General features: G+C 40.6%; 1 protein-coding gene across 2 annotated transcripts in view; it reads right to left on the bottom strand.

The window, feature by feature from the left end:
* Positions 1–27,600, bottom strand: part of RAPGEF5 (Rap guanine nucleotide exchange factor 5) — a 372,046-nt gene that overhangs the window by 215,055 nt on the left and 129,391 nt on the right. For both annotated transcript variants that reach the window (XM_073677776.1, XM_073677777.1), the window contains 2 exons: positions 24,451–24,532; positions 3,765–3,813 (listed from right to left, as the gene is read on the bottom strand). In XM_073677776.1, coding sequence (XP_073533877.1) covers positions 3,765–3,813; positions 24,451–24,532 — 131 coding nt within the window. The remainder of the gene's footprint in view (positions 1–3,764; positions 3,814–24,450; positions 24,533–27,600) is intronic.

Below are 27,600 nucleotides of genomic sequence, written 5' to 3'. Positions count from 1 at the left end.
GAGATAATCTTATAAATGTGCCCCTGCTGTGTACTGTGTAATGGCTGTGTCTGACTGTGCTGGAACATGGTCTGATCATGCCATAATAATAATAATAATAATAGTAATAATAAAGATACTCCTCGTAAAAATTACAGAGATATTAGAGAATTGAAACCACAATGAATACACAATATAAACCAGTAAAAAAAGAAGAGAATAAGGTTTTCAAATACAGCCACTTTAGCGTTTATCTGCCGCGCCCCATGTGAGATACGTGGCTGTGCCAATTTAGCCATAGTGACATACTCTGCAGGGACTCATCTTTAGGCCATGGCCCCACTATCAGTATTTGGTCAGTATTTTTTCTCAGGAGTGGGAGCCAAAACCAGGAGTGGGTGATAAATGCAGAATTGGTGACTTGTTTCTATTATATCTTTTCTCTGATTGTTCCTCACCTGGTTTTGGCTCCCACTCCTGAGGAAAAATACTGACCCAATACTGACCAAATAAGGATAGTGCGACTGTGGCCTTAGATGCCATTCAGTCATCTAGCCATTACAGTCTGGCCCTTGTCAAATTGTCTCACATACTTACCGCTGTCAATTTTTCCAGCTTGTAACACATCAACTTCAAGAGCAGACTATTCACTGTTGGCGAATACATCTAATACCTTGATAGGTGGCAATGTCAGAAAATAATTTTATTCACTTCACCTTTCATTAGTTTTAATGCCATGGCTAATCGCTAAAAGCAATAACCACAATTGATAATTTTTTGATGTTGGAAACCAAGGCCTAGAAGGGTCTTAGGAAGAACAAACGTGTATCACAATTAGCTTTCAGGTTGAAAGTTCACAAAGGTATTGATACCGTTAGTAGAGCAGTCGGGTGAAACTACATCCTCTGTATAAACAGCGAGATCGGGAGCTGCTGCAGCAGCTGATGCTTACCAGCTTTTATACATAATTTTTTCACAGTTTTACTTGCTATTTGCCTATCTCTGCAAGGTGAACACATTTCTTACTACCCAGATCTGTATCACACTGTTGATCCCAGTGATCGCAGCTCTATAGTAAAACCTTGTGATCTCGGTGTGTGTAGGTTCCTGCCATTTATCAGTGCAATATCAATCTAAAACCGTGATATCACAAATATAAGCAACACATCTGGGGGAAATAAGGCATGGACCCTTTTTTTAATGACTTCACGCTGTACCTCTGCCATAGCTGAAATATCATTTATCATTATCCATGTATTGATAGAGTTTGTCACACTATAACAATGGGCCACTATGTTATATAGTTGTTTTTCCGTTTGGTGCTGTGCGAAGATGATCCTCATATGGTGTCACTAGGCTGAATATTAATGTCACCTAAGACAGACAGAGAACTCTTTCTTTGTGGGGACAATTAACCAACAAAAAAAGAAACAGAAGTAAAATAATTCATTGTACTCTGTATAACTCTTCATTGTACCCTGGAAGACTGTACAAGTCTATTGCACATTTTAATTGCTAGTTTTACACAAATAATATTTACCTTTATAATTAAATTGTAAAATTATAAAAGAGCAGAGTTTAAAAAAAAAAAAAGAAGAAAAAAAAAGAAAGAAATGAAATAACAAGTTTTGAGTAGCTCTAACAGTTTTCCTATAATTGCATTATGTATAGCAATAATGACCATATTCAGATCATGCTTGTGTGTGCAATCATTTATCCACTGTACAGGCACAACTTATGATAGAAAAGGAATTTTAGAATCGGATTATATCCAAATGCACTAAAGAAAAATAACTTCTTCAACACCAATTAAAACTACACTTATTAGTTAAATGGTTTCTAACAAGTAAGCAAGTTGTTGCCTATCCATAAGATAGAAAGTAAGTTCCTGATCCTTAAGACCCCCATTAAAACCAAAAAAGGGGCTCTGCAATTCCCATCTGAATGGAGCAGATGTCAAGCATGCGCACCACCCCTCTACTCAATGCATATTATTGTCAAGTATAACGCTCAGCTCTGACCATCCCATGAAAAATAAATGGGAGAGGTGGTGCACGAGTGGTCGCTGATGGGGCACGGTCACCGGGGCTGGTGACTTTTAGCACTCCACTTGTGAAACTGCAGCCTCCCGCATGGCCAGACAGACGCTGGACAGCCTATGGCTTTCAGGGCATGCTGAGAGTTGTCATTTCATAACAGTAGGAGTGCCAAAAGTTGCTGACCCGTGACTTATCCTATGAATAAGTGATGCCTTTCTTTGTTCACGATTTCTTATGAGGCTGCACTACTTTGTAAAGTAAAAGGAAAGACACCATGATGGATTACTGAGAGAACATAATATAGTCAAAGGGGCATGTCAGGTAGGACACTGCTGTCATCTTTATTGTTCCACTCCTGAGGCCTCATTCAGACGTTCATGTACGTGTTATGTCTGTTTTTTTTTTGTTTTTTTTTCATAAATACAACATGTACCCAATATGGTCTACAGTGTTGTTCACAGGTCCATGTTTTTTTCACGGACTGTATGAAAAGTGCCAATACAAGTCCATGGGTCAGTGAAAAACACATACAGCACACGGGAGGCATCATCCATGTGTTGTACGTATTTAACATTCCAAAGTTCAGGAGAAGCTTTGTCATTTATTTATTTGTGAAAAATACTGATGCAAAACACTGATTACATCGCTATCATTTTTTCACCATTTAAAAAGGGATGTGTGTGATGCCCGAGATGGAGCAGGACAATTAAAAATGGAAAATGAAGCCAAAGAGTAAACCAGAGCCTAAGCTTCAAGTACGCTGCTGTATGGCCAAAAATCCCAGGTCCTAAACTGCACATTTGAATACCTTCTTTTTTTCTCATTTATTCACATAGATTATAAGAGAAAAAATGGTGGCATGTTCCATCACATGTTGTATTAATTCAATACTAGAGACATGAAATTTGCAGAGGCACTGGGCAGCACCTCGCTGAATGCCTTCTTCCCCTTACTTACTCTGCGCTGATTCTACACTTTTGGCTTTAATCCATGAAGGGTTTTTCCCACCTTCATAGAGGAGTATTGTTGGATAGTGCTTACAAAACAAGCAAGTTTACGATTTACTGTTTGTTTAAATTTTTCATTGCTCTTCAGACATTAACACTTTTTGTTTGCAGCTCGTTGCCTAGGAGACCGACCACCACTGCCGTCTAGCTTCTAATAACTATGCTGAAGCTGGCTGGGAGTAGGCACTAACAGTGCATTTTGGTGATCCTGTTGAGCTTCAGTGCAAAGCTTACAAGCTCAATAGAAAAGAGCTTGTAAGCACTGTGCATGTTAGTAGAGGTCGTCGGTCACCAAAGCAAACAGCTGTAAACAAAAGAAAAGTGTCAACATCTCAAGAAAAGCTAAAAATTTTAATAAAACAGTAAATTGCAGTAGTGCTTGTTTTTAAGACCGCTATCTAATAATACTGATCTATGAAGATGGAATTAACCCATTAATCAAAAGGAAGTAATCTTATCGATGGGTGATACAATATTCAGCCAACGTGCAAACAGTGACATAGCCGAGGTACGAGGCAAGAAATGAATCGTACTTTACAAAAGGATAATGACTGAAGTAAACCAGGCTAAACTTTTTTTTTTTTCTTCACCAACAGAAAAATAAAAAGAATATTACATAAATATATGATGAAACTAAACAGAACATTTGTCCTGAAAAAAAAAGTCAAGTGATAAAATAAAAACACTTTCAAACCACCAGATACTGAAGGTGAAATATGGCTGGTTTACTATTACTCACCAGATTTTCGGGCTTTCAGGGCAATGACAGCGGCCAGCTCCCTCTGGACCTATGGAACCAGACAGAAAAAAATACAATTTTAGATTCATTTCTATACTACAGCTGAATTTACCATTTGTCTGGGTTTCTGAAATATTAATCCTTTTTCCAAATTATTTCCATCCAAATATTCAGACTGTATGTAGATATAACTAGGCTGCACTGCCTATTAATGACCTGTAGGCAGCGCTATTCTCCACAATCACAGTGGGTTGTATTACTAACAAGCTCCAGTGGACCTTATGGAGGAAGCCGCACCGACAGTTCTTTCCTGTGAAAACTTTTTACAATATTGAGAGACACAGCAAAGTGACAGCAAAGGAAGCTTTTAATTGTCTCTGCTGCAAAACAGAATGACATTTTGCAATGCACATTTTTCTCAGGGATGTTAAGATCACAACATATCCCCCTATGTTTTGGCTTTATAGACTCTGCACCTGGACCGACTTTCATAAATTCTAAAAACAAATACTTTAAAACGAATGAAGAAAACTTACTATACATGGCCTAAACACTTCACCATTAGAAAACATCATGGTGACCACTTTTGGTAATAAATACATTCTGTATAGTGCATGTATGTGAGTGAGGACAGTGGACTAGTCTTAGTGAATATCAATTTGTATGTGTAAAGTTTGTATTTTTTTTAATGTCATTTAATCCATGGTTTGCAATATATCTGAAAAATAGGTAATTAATTATCCATGGGGTACAGGGCAGTGTGAAGCACGTGCATTTCCAATATGGTATACTGTTGGATTGAATATTAGCTGTAAGGCTATGTTCACATGTTGCATTTTTTTCCGCAGGCGAAAGCTGCTCTCCTGGCAGTAAAGAAGCGACGTCAAAAGAGCAGGTTTTGCTGCGTGTTTTTTTTTTTGCGGCGTTTTTGTCAGTGTACATTTGCCTCTTGTGCATGCTGATAAAGTTTACTGCATTAAAAAAACCTGATTCAACTTACTCAGGTTTTGGCACCAAAACCGCAGTAAAACCTGATACCTAGGTGCAGCGCTAGTTAATTTTAATCTAATTTTAAAACCTGATACCTGCATTTTTTGATACACTGAAAGAAGTGACATGCTGCATTTTGCAAAAAACGCAGCTCTTTGACACAGTCAGAAAAAAACCCAAGGTGTGTGCATGAGTCTCTGACTCCAACTCAAAAATATCTTCCGGATCCGCACATTCCTCAACCATGAAATTGCTGAAGTCTCATAGACTTTGCTGGTACTGTAAGACCACGGCCCCACTATCAGTATTTGGTCAGTATTTTTTCGCAGGAGTGGGAGACAAAACCAGGAGTGGGTGATAAATGCAGAATTGGTGACTTGTTTCTATTATACCTTTTCTCTGATTGCTCCTCACCTGGTTTTGGCTCCCACTCCTGAGAAAAAATACTGACCGAATACTGACCAAATACTGATAGTGGGGCCGTGGTCTTAAAGGCAGCTGAAAATTTGCATAAAAAAATGCAGCAAACACAATTTATGAACATAGCCTTAGTGTTCTTGTTGCTGGCTTCCTACCTTTTCTGAAAGAAAACCATACATATTGTATATTAGATTTTCATAAACCTGAACGCCACTCAGTACATGACACCATTGCCCTGTGTGTTTTTTTTTTTCTTTGGCAGTTTGTACATTTTCTGAAAGATGCACATATGGATGTAATAAAGTTTTGCAATGTGGGATTAAACAGTTCCTGTTCTTTTTTTGTTGGTTGGTAATGTCAGTATTTCTAGGTTAATCATGATTGTATTTATACATACAGTACAGACCAAAAGTTTGGACACACCTTCTCATTTAAAGATTTTTCTGTATTTTCATGACTATGAAAATTGTACATTCACACTGAAGGCATCAAAACTATGAATTAACACATGTGGAATTATATACTTAACAAAAAAGTGTGAAACAACTGAAAATATGTCTTATATTCTAGGTTCTTCAAAGTAGCCACCTTTTGCTTTGATGATTGCTTTGCACATTCTTGGCATTCTCTTGATGAGCTTCAAGAGGTAGTCACCGGAAATGGTTTTCACTTCACAGGTGTGCCCAGTCAGGTTTAATAAGTGGGATTTCTTGCCTTATAAATGGGGTTGGGACCATCAGTTGTGTTGTGCAGAAGTCTGGTGGATACACAGCTGATAGTCCTACTGAATAGACTGTTAGAATTTGTATTATGGCAAGAAAAAAACAGCTACGTAAAGAAAAACAAGTGGCCATCATTACTTTAAGAAATGAAGGTCAGTCAGTGCGAAAAATTGGGAAAACTTTGAAAGTGTCCCAAAGTGCAGTTGCAAAAGCCATCTAGTGCTACAAAGAAACTGGCTCACATGGAAAGGAAGACCAAGAGTCACCTCTGCTTCTGAGGATAAGTTTATCCGAGTCATCAGCCTCAGAAATCGCAGGTTAACAGCAGCTCAGATTAGAGACCAGGTCAAATGCCACACAGAGTTCTAGCAGCAGACACATCTCTTCAACAACTGTTAAGAGGAGACTTTGTGCAGCAGGCCTTCATGGTAAAATAGCTGCTAGGAAATCACTGCTAAGGACAGGCAACAAGCAGAGGAGACTTGTTTGGGCTAAAGAACACAAGGAATGGACATTAGACCAGTGGAAATCTGTGCTTTGGTCTGGTGAGTCCAAATTTGAGATCTTTGGTTCCAGCCACCGTGTCTTTGTGCGACGCAGAAAAGGTGAATGGATGGACTCTACATGCCTGGTTCCCACAGTGAAGCATGGAAGAGGAGGTGTGATGGTGTGGGGGTGCTTTGCTGGTGACATTGTTGGGGATTTATTCAAAATTGAAGACATACTGAACCAGCATGGCTACCACAGCATCTTGCAGCGGCATGCTATTCCATCCAGTTTGTGTTTAGTTGGACCATCATTTATTTTTCAACAGGACAATGACCCCAAACACACCTCCAGGCTGTGTAAGGGCTATTTGACCAAGAAGGAGAGTGATGGGGTGCTACGCCAGATGACCTGGCCTCCACAGTCACCAGACCTGAACCCAATCGAGATGGTTTGGGGTGAGCTGGACCGCAGAGTGAAGGCAAAAGGGCCAACAAGTGCTAAGCATCTCTGGGAACTCCTTCAAGATTGTTGGAAGACCATTTCCGGTGACTACCTCTTGAAGCTCATCAAGAGAATGCCAAGAGTGTGCAAAGCAGTCATCAAAGCAAAAGGTGGCTACTTTGAAGAACCTAGAATATAAGACATTTTCAGTTGTTTCACACTTTTTTGTTAAGTATATAATTCCACATGTGTTAATTCATAGTTTTGATGCCTTCAGTGTGAATGTACAATTTTCATAGTCATGAAAATACAGAAAAATCTTTAAATGAGAAGGTGTGTCCAAACTTTTGGTCTGTACTGTACATGCATGCTAGCAGTAATATGGAGAGCTGTGTACATGTGTAAGGATGTATAGTGCTTGCCTGTATACCTATGTAGCAAGCATCAATATGACAAATAATGACTTATTGCTTAATGATGCAGCAAACCTTTTCAATCAAGAGAAACCTATTAACCCCTTCATGCTGGTTTTCACAGGAGAATGGTCATGAGAAGCACGGAGCTCTTCAAAAGACCCCCATCTGTCATGGCAACTCATCAGCACTCTGCGATCACATCACGGGCGCATGGAATGAAGCGCCCCCTTGTCGGTGTGTGTTAAATCCCGCTGTCAAAGATTGACAGCGGCATTTAACAGGTTAACAGCCGCAGACAGAGCTTCTCTCCACCCGGCTGTTTGAGGCAGATGATTCAGCCATCAGCAGCAGGGAAAGATGTGAGCTCGGCTTGCAAGCTCGAATCGAAGTCAGGGTCACGACATATGATGTTAGTGTACGTAATGTGTCGGGAAGGGGTTAAAGAGTAACCGTCATTTTGTAAAACTTTTTGCATATTACAGGTGCTCCATAGTGTTTCTGATCAGCGGGGCCAGGGCGGGGTCTGTTTCTGATCAGCGGGGCCAGGGCGGGGTCTGTTTCTGATCAGCGGGGCCAGGGCGGGGTCTGTTTCTGATCAGCGGGGCCTGGGCGGGGTCTGTTTCTGATCAACGAGGCCTGGGCGCTGGGCGGGGTCTGTTTCTGATCAGCGGGGCCTGGGCGGGGTCTGTTTCTGATCAGCAGGGCCAGGGCGGGGTCTGTTTCTGATCAGCGGAGCCTAAGCGGGGTCTGTTTCTGATTAGCGAGGCCTGGGCGCTGGGCGGGGTCTGTTTCTGATCAGCGGGGCCTGGGCGGGGTCTGTTTCTGATCAGCGGGGCCAGGGCGGGGTCTGTTTCTGATCAGCGGGGCCTGGGCGGGGTCTGTTTCTGATCAGCGAGGCCTGGGCGCTGGGCGGGGTCTGTTTCTGATCAGCGGGGCCTGGGTGGGGTCTGTTTCTGATCAGCGGGGCCTGGACGGGGTCTGTTTCTGATCAGCGGGGCCTGGACGGGGTCTGTTTCTGATCAGCAGGGCCTGGGCGGGGTCTGTTTCTGATCAGCGGGGCCTGGGCGGGGTCTGTTTCTGATCAGCGGGGCCTGGGCAGGGTCTGTTTCTGATCAGCGGGGCCTGGGCGGGGTCTGTTTCTGATCAGCGAGGCCTGGGCGGGGTCTGTTTCTGATCAGCGAGGCCTGGGCGCTGGGCGGGGTCTGTTTCTGATCAGCGGGGCCTGGGTGGGGTCTGTTTCTGATCAGCGGGGCCTGGGCGGGGTCTGTTTCTGATCAGCGAGGCCTGGGCGCTGGGCGGGGTCTGTTTCTGATCAGCGGGGCCTGGGTGGGGTCTGTTTCTGATCAGCGGGGCCTGGGCGGGGTCTGTTTCTGATCAGCGGGGCCTAGATGGGGTCTGTTTCTGATCAGCGGGGCCTGGATGGGGTCGGTTTCTGATCAGCGGGGCCTGGATGAGGTCTGCTTCTGATCTGCGGGGCCTGGGTGGAGTCTGTTTCTGATCAGCGGGGTCTGGGTGGGGTCTGTTTCTGATCAGTGGGGTCTGGGTCTCGCCGATCGGTCAAAATGTCGCTCTGAAGTCCTCAGCTGTGTACGGGTTCAATACGCTATGTGTGAGCTGCACCCATAGAGCTGTGTACGGGTTCAATAGTAAGTTTGTGTGTCTGTACGCTCTTATGAGAGTGAATGTGCAGACACAATGTGCAGACACATAAGAGGCACTGCTTGATAGGGCAGTGTAAAAAATTATGAAAGGGGAAAACTGATGAAAAATGCAGGATAAAAAGTCAGAAATAGTATTATTCCTCATGTACTCCCACATTACAGCTTATCCTGAAAGGTTACCTAAAGGACAGGTATGCTTTAAGATCATCAAAACAGGGTGAGGAAGTAATTTGCACTCTAACACATGTAAGACCATAATTGACTACACTTTGCTGTATTCAATGCCTAGGGCACCATGAGCTGTACATATGGCCCAAGGCTTACACTGTACCTTTCGATACCTAATAAAAGGCTTTTCAATTAAAGGAAATCTGTCATCGGATTTTTGGTATGTAATCAGAGATCAGCATGATGTAGGGGGTAGAGACCCCGATTCCAGTAATGTGTCACTTACTGGGCAGTGTTTTTCTGTTTCAATAAAATCAGTGTTTTATCAGCAGGAGATAAACACTACACGACTAGGTGTCTCATAGTCCAACCACACCCCCACCACTGATTGGCAGATTCCTATGTACAATGTATCTGCCAATCAGTGGTGTGGGCGGAGTTATACTGGGCTCAGCATTCGGAGTTCTGGTAGATCTGCAGCAGAGAAGTCTGTGATTCTATCACAACTGCTGCACCCTGTAAACTAGGTGACCTATTGCCAAAATCAGGGTCTCTGTCCCTACATCATGATATGGTCAGATTACATAGTAAAAACCTGCTGATAGATTCCCTTTAACCTAGAAAAGGTGTACTAAAAAGATATGGTAGAGGAAAGTATAGCAGCAATATGGAGAACCACGTGGTACCTTGGATGCCAATGGCTCCACAGTAGGGACCAATAGACACCATGTGCAGCTATACGACCAAATGTGCATGTCATTGTAATATGTTAAAACTGCAGAGTATAAGGCATAATTGCACCCCAATTCCCTTCCTGTTCCAGCACTTTAACTTCTGAGATTCAGAGTTTATGGCTTAGAACACAACTCAACAAGCAGCTTTTCATCCATCTAAATGAAAACAATGTGGGTGCAATAATAATCATTCATCTTGTACTACTTTCTTGGATAATAAAACAGAATATATAATACTGCCCAACATCAATCACAAGTAAAATTACAGCAACTCCAATATTTCAAAAGAATTCGTGTTATGAATTAGAACAGAGTCCATTGTGTTTGTCTCAAGGGAACTTCACTATCAACAGTGCATTAATCATTCTGGATACTGCGTTTTTTAACAATTCAGTATTGTATGCAATCTCTGTAAATGGTAAATGAATTAGATATACCTCTTTTGTCTGTTCTCAAGCAACAGCTAACCAGTTATACATTTTATAAAAAAATATATAATTAAAAAAAGAGAAAAAAAAACCATGTTCTCCACAATATCCACTGCACTAGGAATTAAAAGTCATATCGAAACTTCCAAACAATTTTTTTTAATTATACTGATGGCCTACTACAATATATGTTACACGCACGTCGCTAGGCTCAGATAGGGGCGAGACAGGTTACATTAATTCTTTGGAATCCTGGGGGACCTGTTACTCGGGGCTACCATAGACCATGTGCTGCAGCTTCTCTCAGGCACACAGGGGTATTGACCCTCAGGCACAGACACGTAGGTTATTTTACTTGCTGACCAGACACATTTGACAAGAGTCCTCACAAACGGTAGAACAGTAGCATTTAATAAGAAGCCGCACAGCCAGTGCAAGTTAAATCTTATGAGGCTTCTTATGAGGCTCCAGTGACAAACAGTACAGTTTCCTTAGCAGCACAACAGTTCACAGTCTTCCCAGTAGTACAGGACAGCACAGTTCTAATGCAAAGGCACATTACTTAACACAGCATTCTTTACAGCACAGTGAGATGGATGATTTTCTTCCTAAGGATGAAGGCTTTTAGAGAACTGACATCTTTGATTCTACTGTATGGAATAGAGATCATTAGCGTCCATCTACCAGAGAAATCTGTCACTTATTTGTATCTAAAAAAAAAAAAAAAGTCTAACCAAGTCAGAGAAAACTAAAATAACGTGAAAAACCAACACAGAAGGATCTCAAAGAAAAGTATAGACGTACACAGTTCTGATACACATATTGTACCCTAAAGAGCATCTGACCAAATACCATGAGGAAATCATGCAGAAAAGCGGAAAATCGTATAATTTTGCATGTAAGGATAAGCTAGATTTGCTAAACCAGTTCACTCAATTCAAACATGCTTACAACTCAAAGCTGCAAGGTCAACTGCAACTTAACTATGTAATATTGTAAGACGCTCATCGACATTCTGTGCTGTATAGGATGTTTATTAGTCACACGTCTTGAGTATTTGGATCACTGAACACTAGAGGGCAGCAACACATAGGAAAAAATTCCATTGTACATGGTTTTCTGCATGCAGTGCGCTTTGCAGTATTTCATAAAATTGCCCATCACTTACATCTAAGATGCACAATCATTTGTGATTATTTTACAAAAAAATAAATTAAATTAATAAAGTGACTCCTTGTAAAAATTACAGACACATTAGGGAGTTGAAACCACAATGAATACACAATATAAACTAGAAAAAAAACAATATGATGTTTCCAAATACAATCACTTTAGAGTTTAAATGCCGAACCTCATGTCATATATGGATGCGCCAATTCAGCCATAGCGAGATATTCTTTGCAGGGACTCTCACCTTTAGCTGAGCGGGGAATCCCAAAAAAAGACCCATCCTACATGAAATCTACTCAGTAGGATATGAATGTTTACATTTAGCCCTGGTGGAAGAATCCCTTTAAATAGATCTTCAAACCTAAGCACCACACCACCATAAGCTGATTTGCCCTACTATGTATCTGGCAATTACAAGAATCCCTTTTTCTCACTGGTGGTTGCTTCTTATTTAGTTGAATCTCAGGGGAGTTTTCCACCATATTGAATTAGGAATTAACTATAACGTGTATAGAAAAGCGAATCTTCTTTGTAAAAAATCATATTTGTTATGCATTTGTAAAAAAAAAAAAAATACAGGCTCGCCAGAATCCAAATTCAGCAAAATGATGTCCATTAGAAGACCAGGAACAGGTTAAGAAATAATAAGTGATACTCACCTGTACTTAGGCTTGTCCCTCACCTGTCTTGTCGTTCATTCTTTGGATTGGCTTTCGTTCTAGAACTTTCATTGTTGACTAAGTGTCACAAGGTTATCTTGGGCGTGAGACATGTTAAAGAAGCATTCCCATCAAAGTTTTTAGCCTCTTAATATATTGCAGTCATCATATTACAGTTATATGAAAAAGTTTGGGCACCCATATTAATCTTAAGCTTAATGTTTCATAAAAATTGGTGTTTTTGCAACAGCTATTTCAGTTTGATATATGTAATAACTGTTGGACACAGTAATGTCTCCGCCTTGAAATGAGGTTTATTGTACTAACAGAAAATGTGCAATCTGCATTCACACAGATTAATAGGGGTGCCAAAACCTTTTCATATAACTGTATATAGCACTGTGTACTTACAATTGGTCATTTTGTCTTTCTACTCAGCTAATTCTTCTCTTTTCCATTAGGTCTACGCCATCACGTGATTAAAAATTGACTAGACGAATCCTTCTAAACTCTTTGTAGAAACAGGAGGTCAATTTTCTCTGCACAAGTCACTGCAAAAGTCTATGTCAGGGGGGATGAAAGGAGCAGCTGGAGCAGGAGGTGAAGAGGGGAATGAGTCATGCAGGGACCAGATATTCTCTTTTATTTTCTCTATGTATAAATAGGAAGTAAGTAACTGGGTAGAAAGGCAAAATGTGCAATTGTAAGTACACAGTGCTGTATAATATGTGTATTGCAATATATTAAGATGCTAAAAACTTTGATTGCAATGCTACTTTAATGACGAAGACTGAAGACCACCGATCCAAGGCGAGCCGAGAAACAGGCGGGTAAGTGGAGGCAGGACTGGTGATGGGAGGGTTATAACAGGTGTTTTTTTTTTTTTTTAAATTTTAAACCCTTTTCTTCATTTATTTATTCGTTGTGGTTTGGAGAGATCTTGGAGCATAACAAACATCTTTTTGGGGCTGTTTCAATTTGGACCAAATCAAATACATCATTAGTTATTAGTCTTCGCCTCGTTCCTATGATAAAAAATCTTGTCCTGTACTGTGGCAATTTAACTATTCAAGTACATCAATATGAACAGCATAAGCTTAGCTTGCACAACAGAAAGACGAACGTACAGTGATGCTTGAAGGTTTGTGAACCCTTCAGAATGTTTCATTTTTCTGCATAAATTTGATCTAAAACTAGATCAGATTTTCACAAAAGTCCAAAAAGTAGATAAAAGAACTAAAATCAAATAAGTCAAAATCATTAGACTTTCATTTTTTTTAAATTGACAATGATCCACCACACGTGTCTGAGTGGCACCACAGTAGAAGTGTGGACATGTGGAAACAGATTGTGATCCACAATATATACCTAAGACCGTTTGCTACTTCACTACGTAACAAGAGCTGCTGCAGGACTCATGTCTGAAATGCCAAGCACCAATTAGCAATAGGCTACTGAAAAGTACTTTAAATGACTTTTAGTGAGCATTTTATGAAGTTGTCCAACACGATATAAAACATCTGATTACTTGCCCAAAAAACAGAAATCTGCTGCAGACAGTACAGCTTAAGACGCCATATAACTGCTTAATAATTAGTGGATACTGAGCTCCGTGCACACTGGTAATCACAAAGTCTATCGCTTATACCTACAATGACAAATAACTGAACAACATTACATTTCTAATTTACCCACTAATAATGAGTCAGAATGAAGCTTTGCTTACACCAGCAGAATGTATATTTTCCCTCTAGAATTAAAGCTTGCTGGTACTAATGCCTACCTTTCCAGATATCTAGAGGACAAATTAATAAAAGGCATTGGTGCATATTCAATGACACAAAATTAAAACAGAACCTCAAATATAGACTTTAATTACAGGGTTCAGAGCACTGAATGATGAAACAATTATTGGTATTTTTATTAAATCTGTACAATGAACATGAGCGGCTGCAAGAAGGTGATCAAGGTTTCAAAAACAAATCAGAAACAACCTTCAGGACACCATTCATACACATTCAAAGCTGTAAATGGAGACCTCAAGAGGATGGTAACTCAGCCTTGTGAATAAATAGACCTAATGCATTTTTTGACTACTTAAAGAGGACCTTCACCAGTTTTAGAATGTTACACTGGCAGAGCCGAGTAAAACATCTTTTTTTTTTTTTCTTTTAATCTCCGTTGCGGATATACTAGCTTGTAAAATTTAGGTTATAATTTATGATAAGCAAGCCCATTGGGGTATTATCAGAGATTCTTTTCTGGTGGTGTGTACCTTGTCCCTTGCATGAGGTGGACCAATCACAAGCAGGAGATGTAATGCAGGGGAAGAAAGAACATGCCCCCAGAAAGTCAGAATAACATGCCTTCTCCTGTGAGATGGAGTAACACATTCCTGCAATTTATGCACCTACTCTGTAGTATAGAGCACAGCTGAGTGTGACTGCACCATCAGCTTTCGTCTCAAGGTAGTTAATGTGAGTATAGCCAAACTAAGAGTGATTACAACTACCTTTGTAGCTGCAGCTCTCCTGTGCTGTATCTCCTCATCCCTCAGTGACGGTCATCAGATGAAAGATGAAAGTGTTTGTAACCACACTCCGCTCTGCTGTACTTTACATAGAAGCTGCAGAAATCAGCTCTGAGAGCAGGGCTGCCCACCATTACATCTCACAAAACATGTTCTTCTAACCTTCTGGGGGAATGTTCTTTTTGTTCTTAGAAAAAGTACAAGCCCCCCCCAGAGGGAAATCTCTGCTAGCACCCTGTTGAGATCATCACAACTTAGAACCTAAATGTTACACAATAATATCTCCAACAGAAAAGAAAAAAAGACAACACTTTAATCAGCACTGAAACCGCAATTCCATGATATGGCCTCTAACATGCTCAAACTAGTGAAAAGGCCTCTTTAAAGCAATTATCTAATTTTTTTTTTTTTTTATTATAGCACCGATAAGGTCCTCTAAAAATGACCTGCTTGGATGAGGGGACTCCATATTAGGCTTAACACCTCTTTCCCTTTCAGAGGGTCAAAGGTTGTTGCAATTATATTTGATCCACAGAAGATATCGAACTCCAAAATTTCTACATTGGATTGGCGTTAGGCAAAATTTTAACTGTTCGAGATGAGCTTTACCCAATGCCCACATCATGCATACAATGTGGGAATGCAATAGTATTGGATCTTTCAGGAATGATTTTCTAGATATAACAGAATTTATGGTATAGTAATGAACCCCGAACGGAAAATATGTATATTGGCAGTCATACCAGATCTCTCTAAGAAATTGTGACAATTGGTATGACCAGAATACTGTATATTGCAAAAAAAAAATATTACTTCTCACTGGATACAACCTACACCATCATCCACTGGTGAATTTCTTAATAGAGTAAATGGATTTATATGTTTAGAAAAAGGAATTTATAAAAAAAAAAATTATTTAAAAAAAAATGATAATACTTGGGGTCCTTGGAACAACACCCCTGGTTAGCTGCCGAGAATCCGACTGTTGGAAAACATTTTTGCTTCTCTAGACTAAACTAACTTTCCCTTTCTAGGCAGGTAATAAACAGTGTAAATGGACACATTCTGCAGATAACTTTTGTTTACACACTGAATCAGAGGAAAATATGGTTATACAGAAGATACTCTTTAATCTTACTATGCAAAAACAGTTCCAGGACTAGTTAGTGTTTTGGAAGGGAGATGTTCCCAGTCGTAATTATTTTAAAAATGTTTAATAAAGAGAATCTGATAGAAAAAAAAAATTACCTGGTTTTCTTTACATAACTATAGTTAGGCTATGTGCACACGATGAGTATTTCATGCGTATTTTGTGCGGAAAATTCCGCAGCGTAAACGAATGAATTACGCATGTTAGCCTTCTGCCATGGTCCCCTATGGCATTCCGCAATTGTAATGCCCACGCTGCGGAATTTTCCGCAGCGTTTTGTTGTGCGGAAAATTCCGCAGCATGTCAATTCTTTGTGCGTTTACGCATGCGGAATTGCCATCTACAATGCAGTAGAAAACGCAAGGCAATTCCGCATGTGCAAAACGCGCGAATTACACGCGAAAAACGCATGCCAAATTCCGCATGAGTTTTCCAGGAAAAAAGACATGCGGAAATTTCCACTTCAAATACGCATCGTGTGCACTTAACCTTATAGTTAAAGGGGTTGTCCGGTCCAAACCAATAAGGCTGAGTTCACACGATGCGTATTTAATGCGTTTCCGCGGCGTTTTTGCAGTTGCGGAAACGCATTAAAAACGCATGGTAGAAGGGAAGCAATGTTCCCCAATTGAAATCCGCATGTGCTGTGCCCATGATGCGGATTTTTCCGCAGCGTAAACGCTGCGCTGAAAAGTCCGCAGCATGTCAATTCATTTTGCGTAAACGCGGCGTTTTCGCTGCCATTGACTTGCATTAGAACACGCCAATTCCGCAAGACTGCATTTGTACTTGCGTTATTGGTGCGTTCTAATGTGCGGATGGTACCCGGGTGTGGAGGAGAGGAGAGTCTCATCCACACCCAGGTACCATTAAAAAAGCTGTAAAACAAGAATAAAATAAAAAATATATATATATACTTACCATCTGTCGGCCCGCGCAGCGCTCCTGCTTGGTTCCCGGCACTTGCAGTGAGTTGAAGGACCTGCGCTGACGTCAGAGTCATGTGACGGGTCACGTGACGCTGACGTCGGCAGGTCTTTCAATTCAAAGTTGCCGGCAGCCGGGAGAACGGAGTGAGCAGGACAGCGCAGGCCATCGGAGGTAAGTATATACACTCTCTCGGGTCACACTATATAAATCCATGCTGTTTGCATGGATTTATATAGTGTGACCTAGTTGTCAAGCACTTTCCAGGTGATGCTAAAATTGCCTGGAAAGCGCTTGTCAATCCACATGCGGAAACGCATGTGAATCCGCATGTATTCCGCAGGAAAAACGCATGCACAATCTGCATGCGTTTTTTCTGCCAGGGACATGCAGAAATGATGCAGAAGTTTTCTGCTTCATTTCTGCATCGTGTGCACATACCCTAAGTCTGCAGTCACTCTGTGCGACTGCAGAATTATGAACCCTGCAGCACACGCACTGTGTTAGTGACCCAGGACTGGAGGGTATAAATGAGTTATACATACTCCCGGCCAGTGGATGTGGCCTCGCATCCATACACTTGTATTGAGCCAAGGCCGCGCCCTGTCTAGGGATATAGCCAACTAGAGGGCGCAGCCTTGCTCCATGCAAGTGTATGGAGAGCGAGGCCACGCCCACTGGGCGGGGATATGTATAACTCATACATACCCTACGTTCTCGGGTCTGAAACCGGCGAAAAAACTCGCAGTGCAAAGTGCGTGTGCTGGGAGGATTCATAAGTCTGCAGTCACTCAGAGTGACTGTAGACTTATTTGTTTGGACCGGACAACTCTTTAAAGGAGATGTCTAGTTGGACAAAAAGTTGTTAAGAAGTGTTCCTAAAATAAATGTATAGAACATACTAAAATAATTGTATTATTAAAGGATCAGCATCTAAACAGATATGCCAAAATTGTAAAGTAGATGCAGGTCCCACCAATGGGGCCTGGTTCTATATCGAGAATGGGGACCGGGTGCACCGCTGTCAATGAAGAGGTGATAAGAATTTCCATTAATTTCTAAAGAGTGATGGGGCCCTGTTCTCAAAACAGCTGCAAGAGCGATGGGTGGGACTAACATCTACTATAGGTCCATGAGATATCCTGCAGACGTGCGATAAATGTACGCGAAGGGATATCCTTTAATGTATATGGTGTATGCATTTAAATCTATGTAGAATATTTGGAGCTCCGTAGTTAAATATGAAACTCTAAACTGTTATTGATGTCCAGAGTAACCAATCTGAGATTAGATTTCATTTTATCAAAACGGTTTCAAAATGAAAGCCAAGTTCTCATTGGATACGATAGACAACAAAGACCATACTTCTTTTAGCTTTGTTTAATGGGGCCTTTTGGGTTTTATGGGTTTTTTTGGGGAGGGGGGGGTTTCAATAGAGACTAGCTGTTGCTTATCATTTTTTTAAAAAATATCCACAGGATTGTTTCAGGTTTGTACATGCTCCTGGGGATGGGTACAGATCAGGGATGACGTTCAAGCTCTTGGTTCATGAGTGTAAAGTCAATAGACTTGTTAGGGCATATTCTCGTTGGCCAGTGCAGGGCATGTGCTCTGGTTTAATATGATCAGTTTTGTCAGCTAGTTACTCATTTGTGACCAATTACAGGGAGCGGATGGACGCACTGGGCTAGCTGGCTGTGTTTTGACAAGTCCTTTCTTTATCCATCACAGATATAAGTGAAGACTTACAACGCATAACAAATGTCTCTTCATTTGACGACGTGGGGATATCATTTTAATGATCTCTGTAAATGAGTGTTCTAATGAGCTGGAGTCATGGCTGTCTCCTCAGGCCGTGCTCTGGATTTACGGGCTCTGAACAAATGACACATGAATGCTCATTTCACTAGCAAATAGAAGCCAGGCTGTGTCAATAATAATGGAAAGACTGGCAGCAAACTGGGAAAAGACCTGATACAAATTAAGGTGTGACTACTGTATTCAAATCTGGCAAAGGCAAACCGAAACAAGTTTTGCAGTAAATAAAGGAGGGAAAGAAATGTAAATAAGTCGACTTCTGAACTACAAGAATTTCTGCTTTTAGAGAACTACCATAAGTGGAATCACATAAAACATGGATCTTCAGTGTTACATAATTCCATCATGTAATAAAGACATTTCTTGCCTCAAGTTCATAAATGAGTAAAATTGCAAAGTGCTTGTAAAAAAGCAACTTTGCAATTTACTCCTTGTTAAAGTTTCTCTGTGTCTTTTAAAACATTGGAATTTTAAATTTTATAATGTACAGCTTTTTGCCAAGATGCTTGGCCAACCTGCAATTCCAGCCTGGGAGTTAGCTAGGTAAGGAGCACGTGACATGACCACGCTCTATGCTTTACAGGTTGCAAGCACCACTCTGAAGCTGAATGTATAGCTAGTTCAGATCAGCTAAAGTCCCCCTCCCACCCACACTTTTCCCATGCTGACTAACAGACTGGGAAATTGCAGAGTTTGGAACAGTGGTGTGACCATGACTAAATCCAAGCGGTCGATCTTCAGGAGCGCACAGCTCGCGGCCTCATGCTTTGGTGCACTCGTTAAGATACCATCTTTAGGAAACCCTTGAAGGGTATGTGCCAACGATGTAGATTTGAAGCAGAAATTTCCTGAGCATTTCTGCATCTCCTTGGCAGAAAAAACGCATGCGGATTTTACATGCGTTTTTTTCAGCGGTTTTTACATGCGTTTTTTTCAAGTGGTTTTCCAAGCGATTTTGAACATCACTTGGAAAAGGGCTTGACAAGTTGGTCACACAGTATCGTGACCTTCTTCAGAGAACTTAAAGCTCCAAAATTCCCTAGGGGTCACCACGTGAAAACATGATCTAACTGAAGACAAGTATACCATAAAGTGCTAGGAGCATTATTATTTCTCATTTAGTACAACCTCTTTGAAGAACTATAATGTCCGCATACCTCGCCCAAGTGGTTTTCCTTCTTTCAGTAACCTCTCTTAGTTTATGCGCGTGGTGTGGTGTTTGATGGCAAAACAGTAGCTCCCAGAAACTACAAATCCCATCTCCCCATGCAGATGACAGTCTCCATTCTGCTAACTCTGTACCATGCACTAGATGCCAAATCTCACGTACTGACCAGTCATATCGGTAATAATCTTCCGTCCATTGGGGCATTAGATCAGTTCAATAAGACCTGGAGTAATTTCTGACCACTAATGAGAATTATGTTCATTATGATCATACGCCCAGGAATTAGAGACACAAAATAATGCAAAAATTACAGCATAGATTATAAAAAAACTCATGTGACAGGGGATAACTGATAATCTTACTATACTCGCTATTAAAAAAAATATGATATTACCACATACAGTGTAGAAGCCGAGATATATAGCAGATATAGATAAGTGGAATATATAATATATACATACTGTCATATACAAATGTACATACAAACTGATATTGTTCAACAATTTTGGTTCTCAAGTCCTCAGACAGTTCTCTTCTCTTCTTCCTGTTCTCCATGTTTACAGACACACAATGCAAATATTAAGTCAACTTGTCCCTTTTTTATCTGGTTTCAGGTTTGATTTTCATATTGCCCACACCTGTTACTTGCCACCGGTGAGTTTGAACGAGCATGACATGCTTGAAACAAAGTTGTTTACCCAAAATTTTGGAAAGGTGCCAATTTTGTCCATCCCATTTTTGGGGTTTTGTATGAAATTATGTCCAATTTGCCTTTTTTTCAGATTTTTTTTGTGTCATTCTAAAACACACAAAGTACATAAACATGTGTAATTGCAATAATTTTCTGGGAGAAATACTTCATTTTCTGGAACATGACTAACTAACTATATATTATTTAAATATATATACACATATACACACACACTTATCTCTATCTGTCACTTATTTACCGTTGCATGTAGTGTGTGAATAAGCTAGATTTAGGTGTGGATTTACTGCTCTTAATGAAGCCTTTTCTTTCCAGCCTTTACACTGTACATGGTGCTTTCACTTTAATCAGAGCTCTATTGTGAGCAAAAAAATCAATTTTGGTGTTAACATTTGTATTTTACTTGAATCGGGGTAGTCATCTAAATGCCCTTTTTAAGCCACAATAGAGACTAACTTCTATTCTGAAGTCTTGAAAATGGAAGCACAGAAAGACATGCCGCAACAATTTTTTGTATGTATAGTTGTTCCTTAAGATCTTAATCCCATCTGTATAAGCAACCCTACTTGAAACCTGAAGACAATTCTGTGTTAATCTATTTATACTAGTGATGAATTGCTCGAAGTAACCATTTTTATAGCGTGCCTTGCACTAGGACTACATTGATGCAAGCATCTACCTATTTTCCAGCTTTGGTGTTAGTCTTTTAAATACATCACCCCTAAAAAGCCACGATAGTATAATGGCTTTTTAATGATGTCCCTCTCTGAAATGAGATTACATCAAAACAGAAATGAAAGATAAAGTAATAACGTAGAGTGCGCCTTTAAAAAGTTACAGACCTAGAATTACAAGGAAACTCCAGCAGCATGCAGGACATGCACAGATGAAGAAGGGGCCTGAACATTTTGCACGTGCTTTATTCTCCCTGAACTGCCTTCTAATGCCATGACTGTATGCTTTTTGGAACGAGATCACCCTCTTGACATTTTACAGTAGTCAATGCTACTTTATACAACTTAATTTTTTCTCTCTCTTCACTTCAAGAAGGAAAATCTTTAGAAAACTATCTATTATGTGTTACACTTTGGCAGCAGTTAACAGATGGAATGACAGGTTCCCTTAAAGCTATGTAGTAGTGTCAGCTGAGGAATAAATTAGATTCCATGTGAGATGCCAGTTAGCAGCCACCTTAAATTATCCACCTATTTTTGTGCCGGCCCCTGAGGTCACACATCAGCAATGGAAATATAAAAAAATAAAAAGAGCTTGCAAATATACAGTACAGACCAAATGTTTGGACACACCTTCTCATTTAAAGATTTTTCTGTATTTTCATGACTATGAAAATTGTACATTCACACTGAAGGCATCAAAACTATGAATTAACACATGTGGAATTATATACTTAACAAAAAAGTGTGAAATAACTGAAAATATGTCTTCTATTCTAGGTTCTTCAAAGTAGCCACCTTTTGCTTTGATGACTGCTTTGCACACTCTTGGCATTCTCTTGATGAGCTTCAAGAGGTAGTCACCGGAAATGGTCTTCCAACAATCTTGAAGGAGTTCTCAGAGATGCTTAGCACTTGTTGGCCCTTTTGCCTGCACTCTGCGGTCCAGCTCACCCCAAACCATCTCGATTGGGTTCAGGTCTGGTGACTGTGGAGGCCAGGTCATCTGGCGTAGCACCCCATCACTCTCCTTCTTGGTCAAATAGCCCTTACACAGCCTGGAAGTGTGTTTGGGGTCATTGTCCTGTTGAAAAATAAATGATGGTCCAACTAAACGCAAACCGGATGGAATAGCATGCCGCTGCAAGATGCTGTGGTAGCCATGCTGGTTCAGTATGCATTCAATTTTGAATAAATCCCCAACAGTGTCACCAGCAAAGCACCACCACACCATCACACCTGCTCCTCTATGCTTCACGGTGGGAACCAGGCATGTAGAGTCCATCCGTTCACCTTTTCTGCGTCGCACAAAGACATGGTGCTTGGAACCAAAGATCTCAAATTTGGACTCATCAGACCAAAGCACAGATTTCCACTGGTCTAATGTCCATTCCTTGTGTTCTTTAGCTCAAACAAGTCTCTTCTGCTTGGTGCCTGTGCTTAGCAGTGGTTTCCTAGCAGCTATTTTACCATGAAGGCCTGCTGCACAAAGTCTCCTCTTAACAATTATTGAAGAGATGTGTCTGCTGCTAGAACTCTGTGTGGCATTGACCTGGTCTCTAATCTGAGCTGCTGTTAACCTGCGATTTCTGAGGCTGGTGACCTCGGATAAACTTATCCTCAGAAGCAGAGGTGACTCTTGGTCTTCCTTTCCTGGGGCAGTCCTCATGTGAGCCAGTTTCTTTGTAGTGCTTGATGGTTTTTGCAACTGCACTTGGGGACACTTTCAAAGTTTTCCCAATTTTTCGGACTGACTGACATTCATTTCTTAAAGTAATGATGGCCACTCATTTTTCTTTACTTAGAATTTGTATTATGGTAAGAAAAAAGCAGCTAACAGTCTATTCAGTAGGACTATCACCTGTGTATACACCTGACTTCTGCACAGCACAACTGATGGTCCCAACCCCATTTATAAGGCAAGAAATCCCACTTATTAAACCTGACAGGCCACACCTGTGAAGTGAAAACCATTTCCGGTGACTACCTCTTGAAGTTCATCAAGAGAATGCCAAGCGTGTGCAAAGCAGTCATCAAAGCGAAAGGTGGCTACTTTGAAGAACTTAGAATATAAGACATATTTTCGGTTGTTTCACACTTTTTTGTTAAGTATATAATTCCACATGTGTTAATTCATAGTTTTGATGCCTTCAGTGTGAATGTACAATTTTCATAGTCATGAAAATACAGAAAAATCTTTAAATGAGAAGGTGTATCCAAACTTTTGGTCTGTACTGTATATAAAAAATTAAAAAAAAAAAAAAAAAAAAGAGCTAAGTAGTGTTCTTAGATAGAGCCTGGAATCCGAGACTTTCCCGCAAACTCCTAGACGCTTATACCCACATACGCAATAGATGCTCTCTCTCTAGACTCCTCTATACACAGGAGATGCTGAACTCTCCTCTGCTCTCCATAAATGATGTCACAGGAGCAAAAGCATTGACAGTCAGAAATCAAATGTGCTGGTTCTGATCTCCACCTGCGTCACCAGTCGGGGGAAGAGTCAGGAGGCACCCACACACATTAGACTGTCAACTAAGACTGCGACAGATTTCGGCCAAGAATAGTCAAATATGTCCGGGGGCCTTTACTTGGCACGGAGCTGGGTTGCCTGGAGGCACATGGAAAAGGCTTCCTTACAAGCCAAAATATAGGCACTCAAGGTAAACAACATATAAAGGCTATGCAAACTCCAATTCTAGAACGGAATCATAACCCTGCTAAATGACAAATCTGAGAATAATTTGAAGTCTCTTGTTTTAGCAGTAATGGCAGTAAGACTTGGTGGATTTGTCAAAGATTACACTTCACAGTGAAATACATGTGAATAAGGTTTTTGAAACCCCATCAACTTTTAGAGAAAACATTTTTTGTATGGATTTCAAGGCATGCCACTAGAGAGAGAGATAGAGAGAGATAGAGAGAGATAGAGAGAGAGATAGAGCGAGAGATAGAGAGAGAGATAGAGAGAGAGATAGAGAGAGAGATAGAGAGAGAGATAGAGAGAGAGATAGAGAGAGAGATAGAGAGAGAGATAGAGAGAGAGATAGAGAGAGAGATAGAGAGAGAGATAGAAAGAGAGATAGAAAGAGAGATAGAAAGAGAGATAGAAAGAGAGATAGAAAGAGAGATAGAAAGAGAGATAGAAAGAGAGATAGAAAGAGAGATAGAGAGAGATAGAGATATCTGAATACCCAACATGAAAGTATGAAATTGTGAGAATTCGGTTTCAAAATAACTGATGTGCCTATATGCAGAGAAGAGCAGCAAATGTCGTACAATACATCCATTTATATTACTACAGCTAGTAGATAGGAAAATGTTTACATTTTTACAAGGATATAGGTAATGCAGTACAAGGTAAAAGATGAGAAGGTGTCACAGACAACATCAGACTATTCATTTAACTTACTGCAGATGTAAGACGGGCAAGTGCCTGGATTTGGAGGATTCTGTTGTTTGCATCCGATCCATTCTCTAACTTATCAGCCGATCTATTAGGAAAAGGAAAAAGATAGATTGGTTACTGTAGATCTATAAGTGCTGTTTCTGCTATGGCAGACTTAAGTTGTCCTTGTATTACGTGGACGCCATTAATCTGAACAGCTGCAATTTGCCTTGTAGCTACAGTATATAGTTCTCTGGCCAAAACCTGATTTAGATGTAGCCAAGTACATCTGAGTTAGCTGGGGGGTGTTGAGAGCAAAACACATAACATTTAATAACTCCTGGTATACAGCTATTAATGCTGGGAAAAGCCACTGCCATTAATACATTACTCCTATAGCAGGGGAAAGTATTGCAAGAGACATTCAAATGAATGGCCACCCACGTAAATAATGGGCAGTTCGAGTGTCAGAGCTGGAGCAGGTCCCTGTTCTTGCCAATAAAATGGGCTTCGGAGTGGCACATACGTTCAGTGCACCCATGTTTGTCGCTAGTTTCTCTAAGAGGAAGCTCCTGCTGTCATTGCTTAGTATTGTATGGATGAATAAGAGATACAGCAGGCTCAATACTTGAACGCAGTACTATTTGTGCCTACATAATCTGGAAGAAAAAAAAACAACTTCTTTCCTTATCACAGAGACAACAGAAGGCTGTGTGCCCACGATGCGTTTTTTTAAGCATTTCCGCAGAGGCAATTCCGCTGCAGAAAAGCTTAAAAAACGCTTGGTAGAAGGCCTGCCATGTTCCCCAATGATAATCCGCATGTGCTATGCACATGCTGCGGAAATTTCCGCTGCGGATTATCATTGCGGAAAAATCCGCAAAACTACCAATTAATTTGCGGACTCGTGGCGTTTTCGCCGCCATTGACTTGCATTGAACCGCATAATATCCGCATCAGTGCATGTGCACATGCGGATATCATGCGGTTCAGTGTGTGGATGGTACCCGGGTTTGGAGAAGAGGAGACTCTCCTCCAGACCCAGGTACCATAGAACCTGTAAAAAAAAAAAAAAAAAAAAGAGGATAAAATAAAAAATATACATTATACTTACCTTCTGATGGCCCCTGATGTCCTTATCTGATCTGTCCTGGCTTCCCGGCAGCTCGCGATAGTCTGAAAGGACCTGCCATGACGTCATTTAGTCATGTGACGGGTGTATATATATATATATATATATATATATATATATATATATATATATATATATATATATATATATATATATATATATATATATATATATATATATATATATAAAAAAAACTGGGAGTCTGAACTGAAACGTAAATTGGTGTGCATGCAATATGTAAATGCATGTTCACGCAGGCCATTAGACAGTTTTTTTTCTGTCTAATGGCCTATGTGAACATGCATTTACATTTTGCATGCACACCAATTTACGTTTCAGTTCAGACTCCCAGGTTTTTTCTTTGCAGTCTAATGTGCAGTAGTGCATATAAGGCCCTTTTTCTGAGCTGGAAGGTTCATTCTGCCTCTCAGGTCTACGCTTCTACTAAGGGTTCAGTCTCTCAGCCCTTATCCATATGTATGTCACTTGACAAATGGGAAGGTTTTAATATTAGAGTTAGGACTGTCCCATAAGGGTTGCCGTGGCGGGATGGCTTTTACATTATTTTGATCAAAATTTATGTTAACTAAATACCCTTTATTATTTATCATTATTTTTATGCACTTTGCAATTTATCCATTTACCTTTTGGGTACTTGTGTATTGTGCTTTTGTGTTTGGTTTTATATATGTATAGAGTACAAGTAATGTTGGTAGTGTACAGTATAGGATAGCATAGGGTAAGACATAGTTTAGGGCTTAGGAGGTAGGATAGGATAGTGACTGTAATTACATAAGTGACGTTAGGGTAAGGATGGAGTTAATGTTCGAGACTAGTCCATAGGGGGAGGGGATAAGTGCTAGTGCAAGTGACGGCTTCTTGTAATTAGTTAGATAGTTATAACCTTTGCCAAGTTACCATTCAGTAAAAACTGTGTTTTAGAACAAAAGTCTCCTGTATTGCGCTGCAGAACTTATGGTCCTCGGCGGCTTACACCACTGTCTACCGGCGGCCAGCATGGATGCAAGGCCCTCACAGCAGTAACACCAACACCCAGCCAGGACCCACACTTTCATGTAGCGAGCTAGGACGTAAAAGGAGGAGACGAGTGCCTCAATTGCTGGAAACACCAGTGATCCCAAGAACGGTGGTCTGGATCCCTAAATTGGGCCCTGCAGATCCTAGTCTCGAGTGGAACGGAGATGCGAAAGCTCAACTTCTGTTCCATTAATTTTCTATGGGACTAGCAAAAATAGCTGAGTGCTGTACTAGGGTACTAGACTTCCTTCAAAAGTTCCATATGCAATGTATGGAATGAACGCCGAACATGCGCACCTACGCTTCATTCAAGACAGAGATCTGTAGAGGTCAATTTTAGAGTCACACAGCCCTGTTCTCAGGATTAGTAGTGGTCACAGATCCCCAGTGGTTAGTAAATTACACGCATCTCCGATCCTATGGATAAGGAACAAATTTTGATATCGTGGGCTAACCTTTAAAGGGTTTGGACATTTAACAAATGTTAGGTGACACAATTATATGGCACTTACCAATATATAAATATTACAGGTTCGAGTGAAGTTTTACCCAAGTCCTTTAAAAGCTATTCTCATCTGCCACATGATAAGGCAAAATTATATTGGGGATGCGGATTTCTACCAAGGGGACATGCATCAATCTCAAGAATAGGGCCCTGACGCGCATTTCGGTCAGTGGAGGGGTGGACAGAATTCCCATTCTTTTATATTGGAATTCCAAACACCTCTCTACTGTCAGCAGCACACAGTATTTGGGACCTGTATCTATTATACATTGAATGAAAGTATATCCTGTGGACGAAGTGAGAACATAGTTTTAAAAACACTTCTGTTCTCTGAAAAATACTGCACATCGGAAAGCAATTTTCTAATTGGAGGAGGTAAATGGACAAGTCTATTCACATTCTCCTCCATCAGCAGCCATTCTGAGACCCTGAGATTTGTGCAGTGTGTGATGAAAGCCACTCTAACAAGAGGAGGAGAACCTGTGATACTTATATATTA

Source organism: Phyllobates terribilis, unplaced genomic scaffold (assembly GCF_046119375.1).
Source record: "Phyllobates terribilis strain yellow unplaced genomic scaffold, ASM4611937v1 Scaffold_4__5_contigs__length_816908805, whole genome shotgun sequence".
Lineage (NCBI taxonomy): Eukaryota > Metazoa > Chordata > Amphibia > Anura > Dendrobatidae > Phyllobates > Phyllobates terribilis.
Note: the sequence above shows the minus strand (reverse complement) of the source record. Positions and strands in the feature narration are given on the sequence as shown.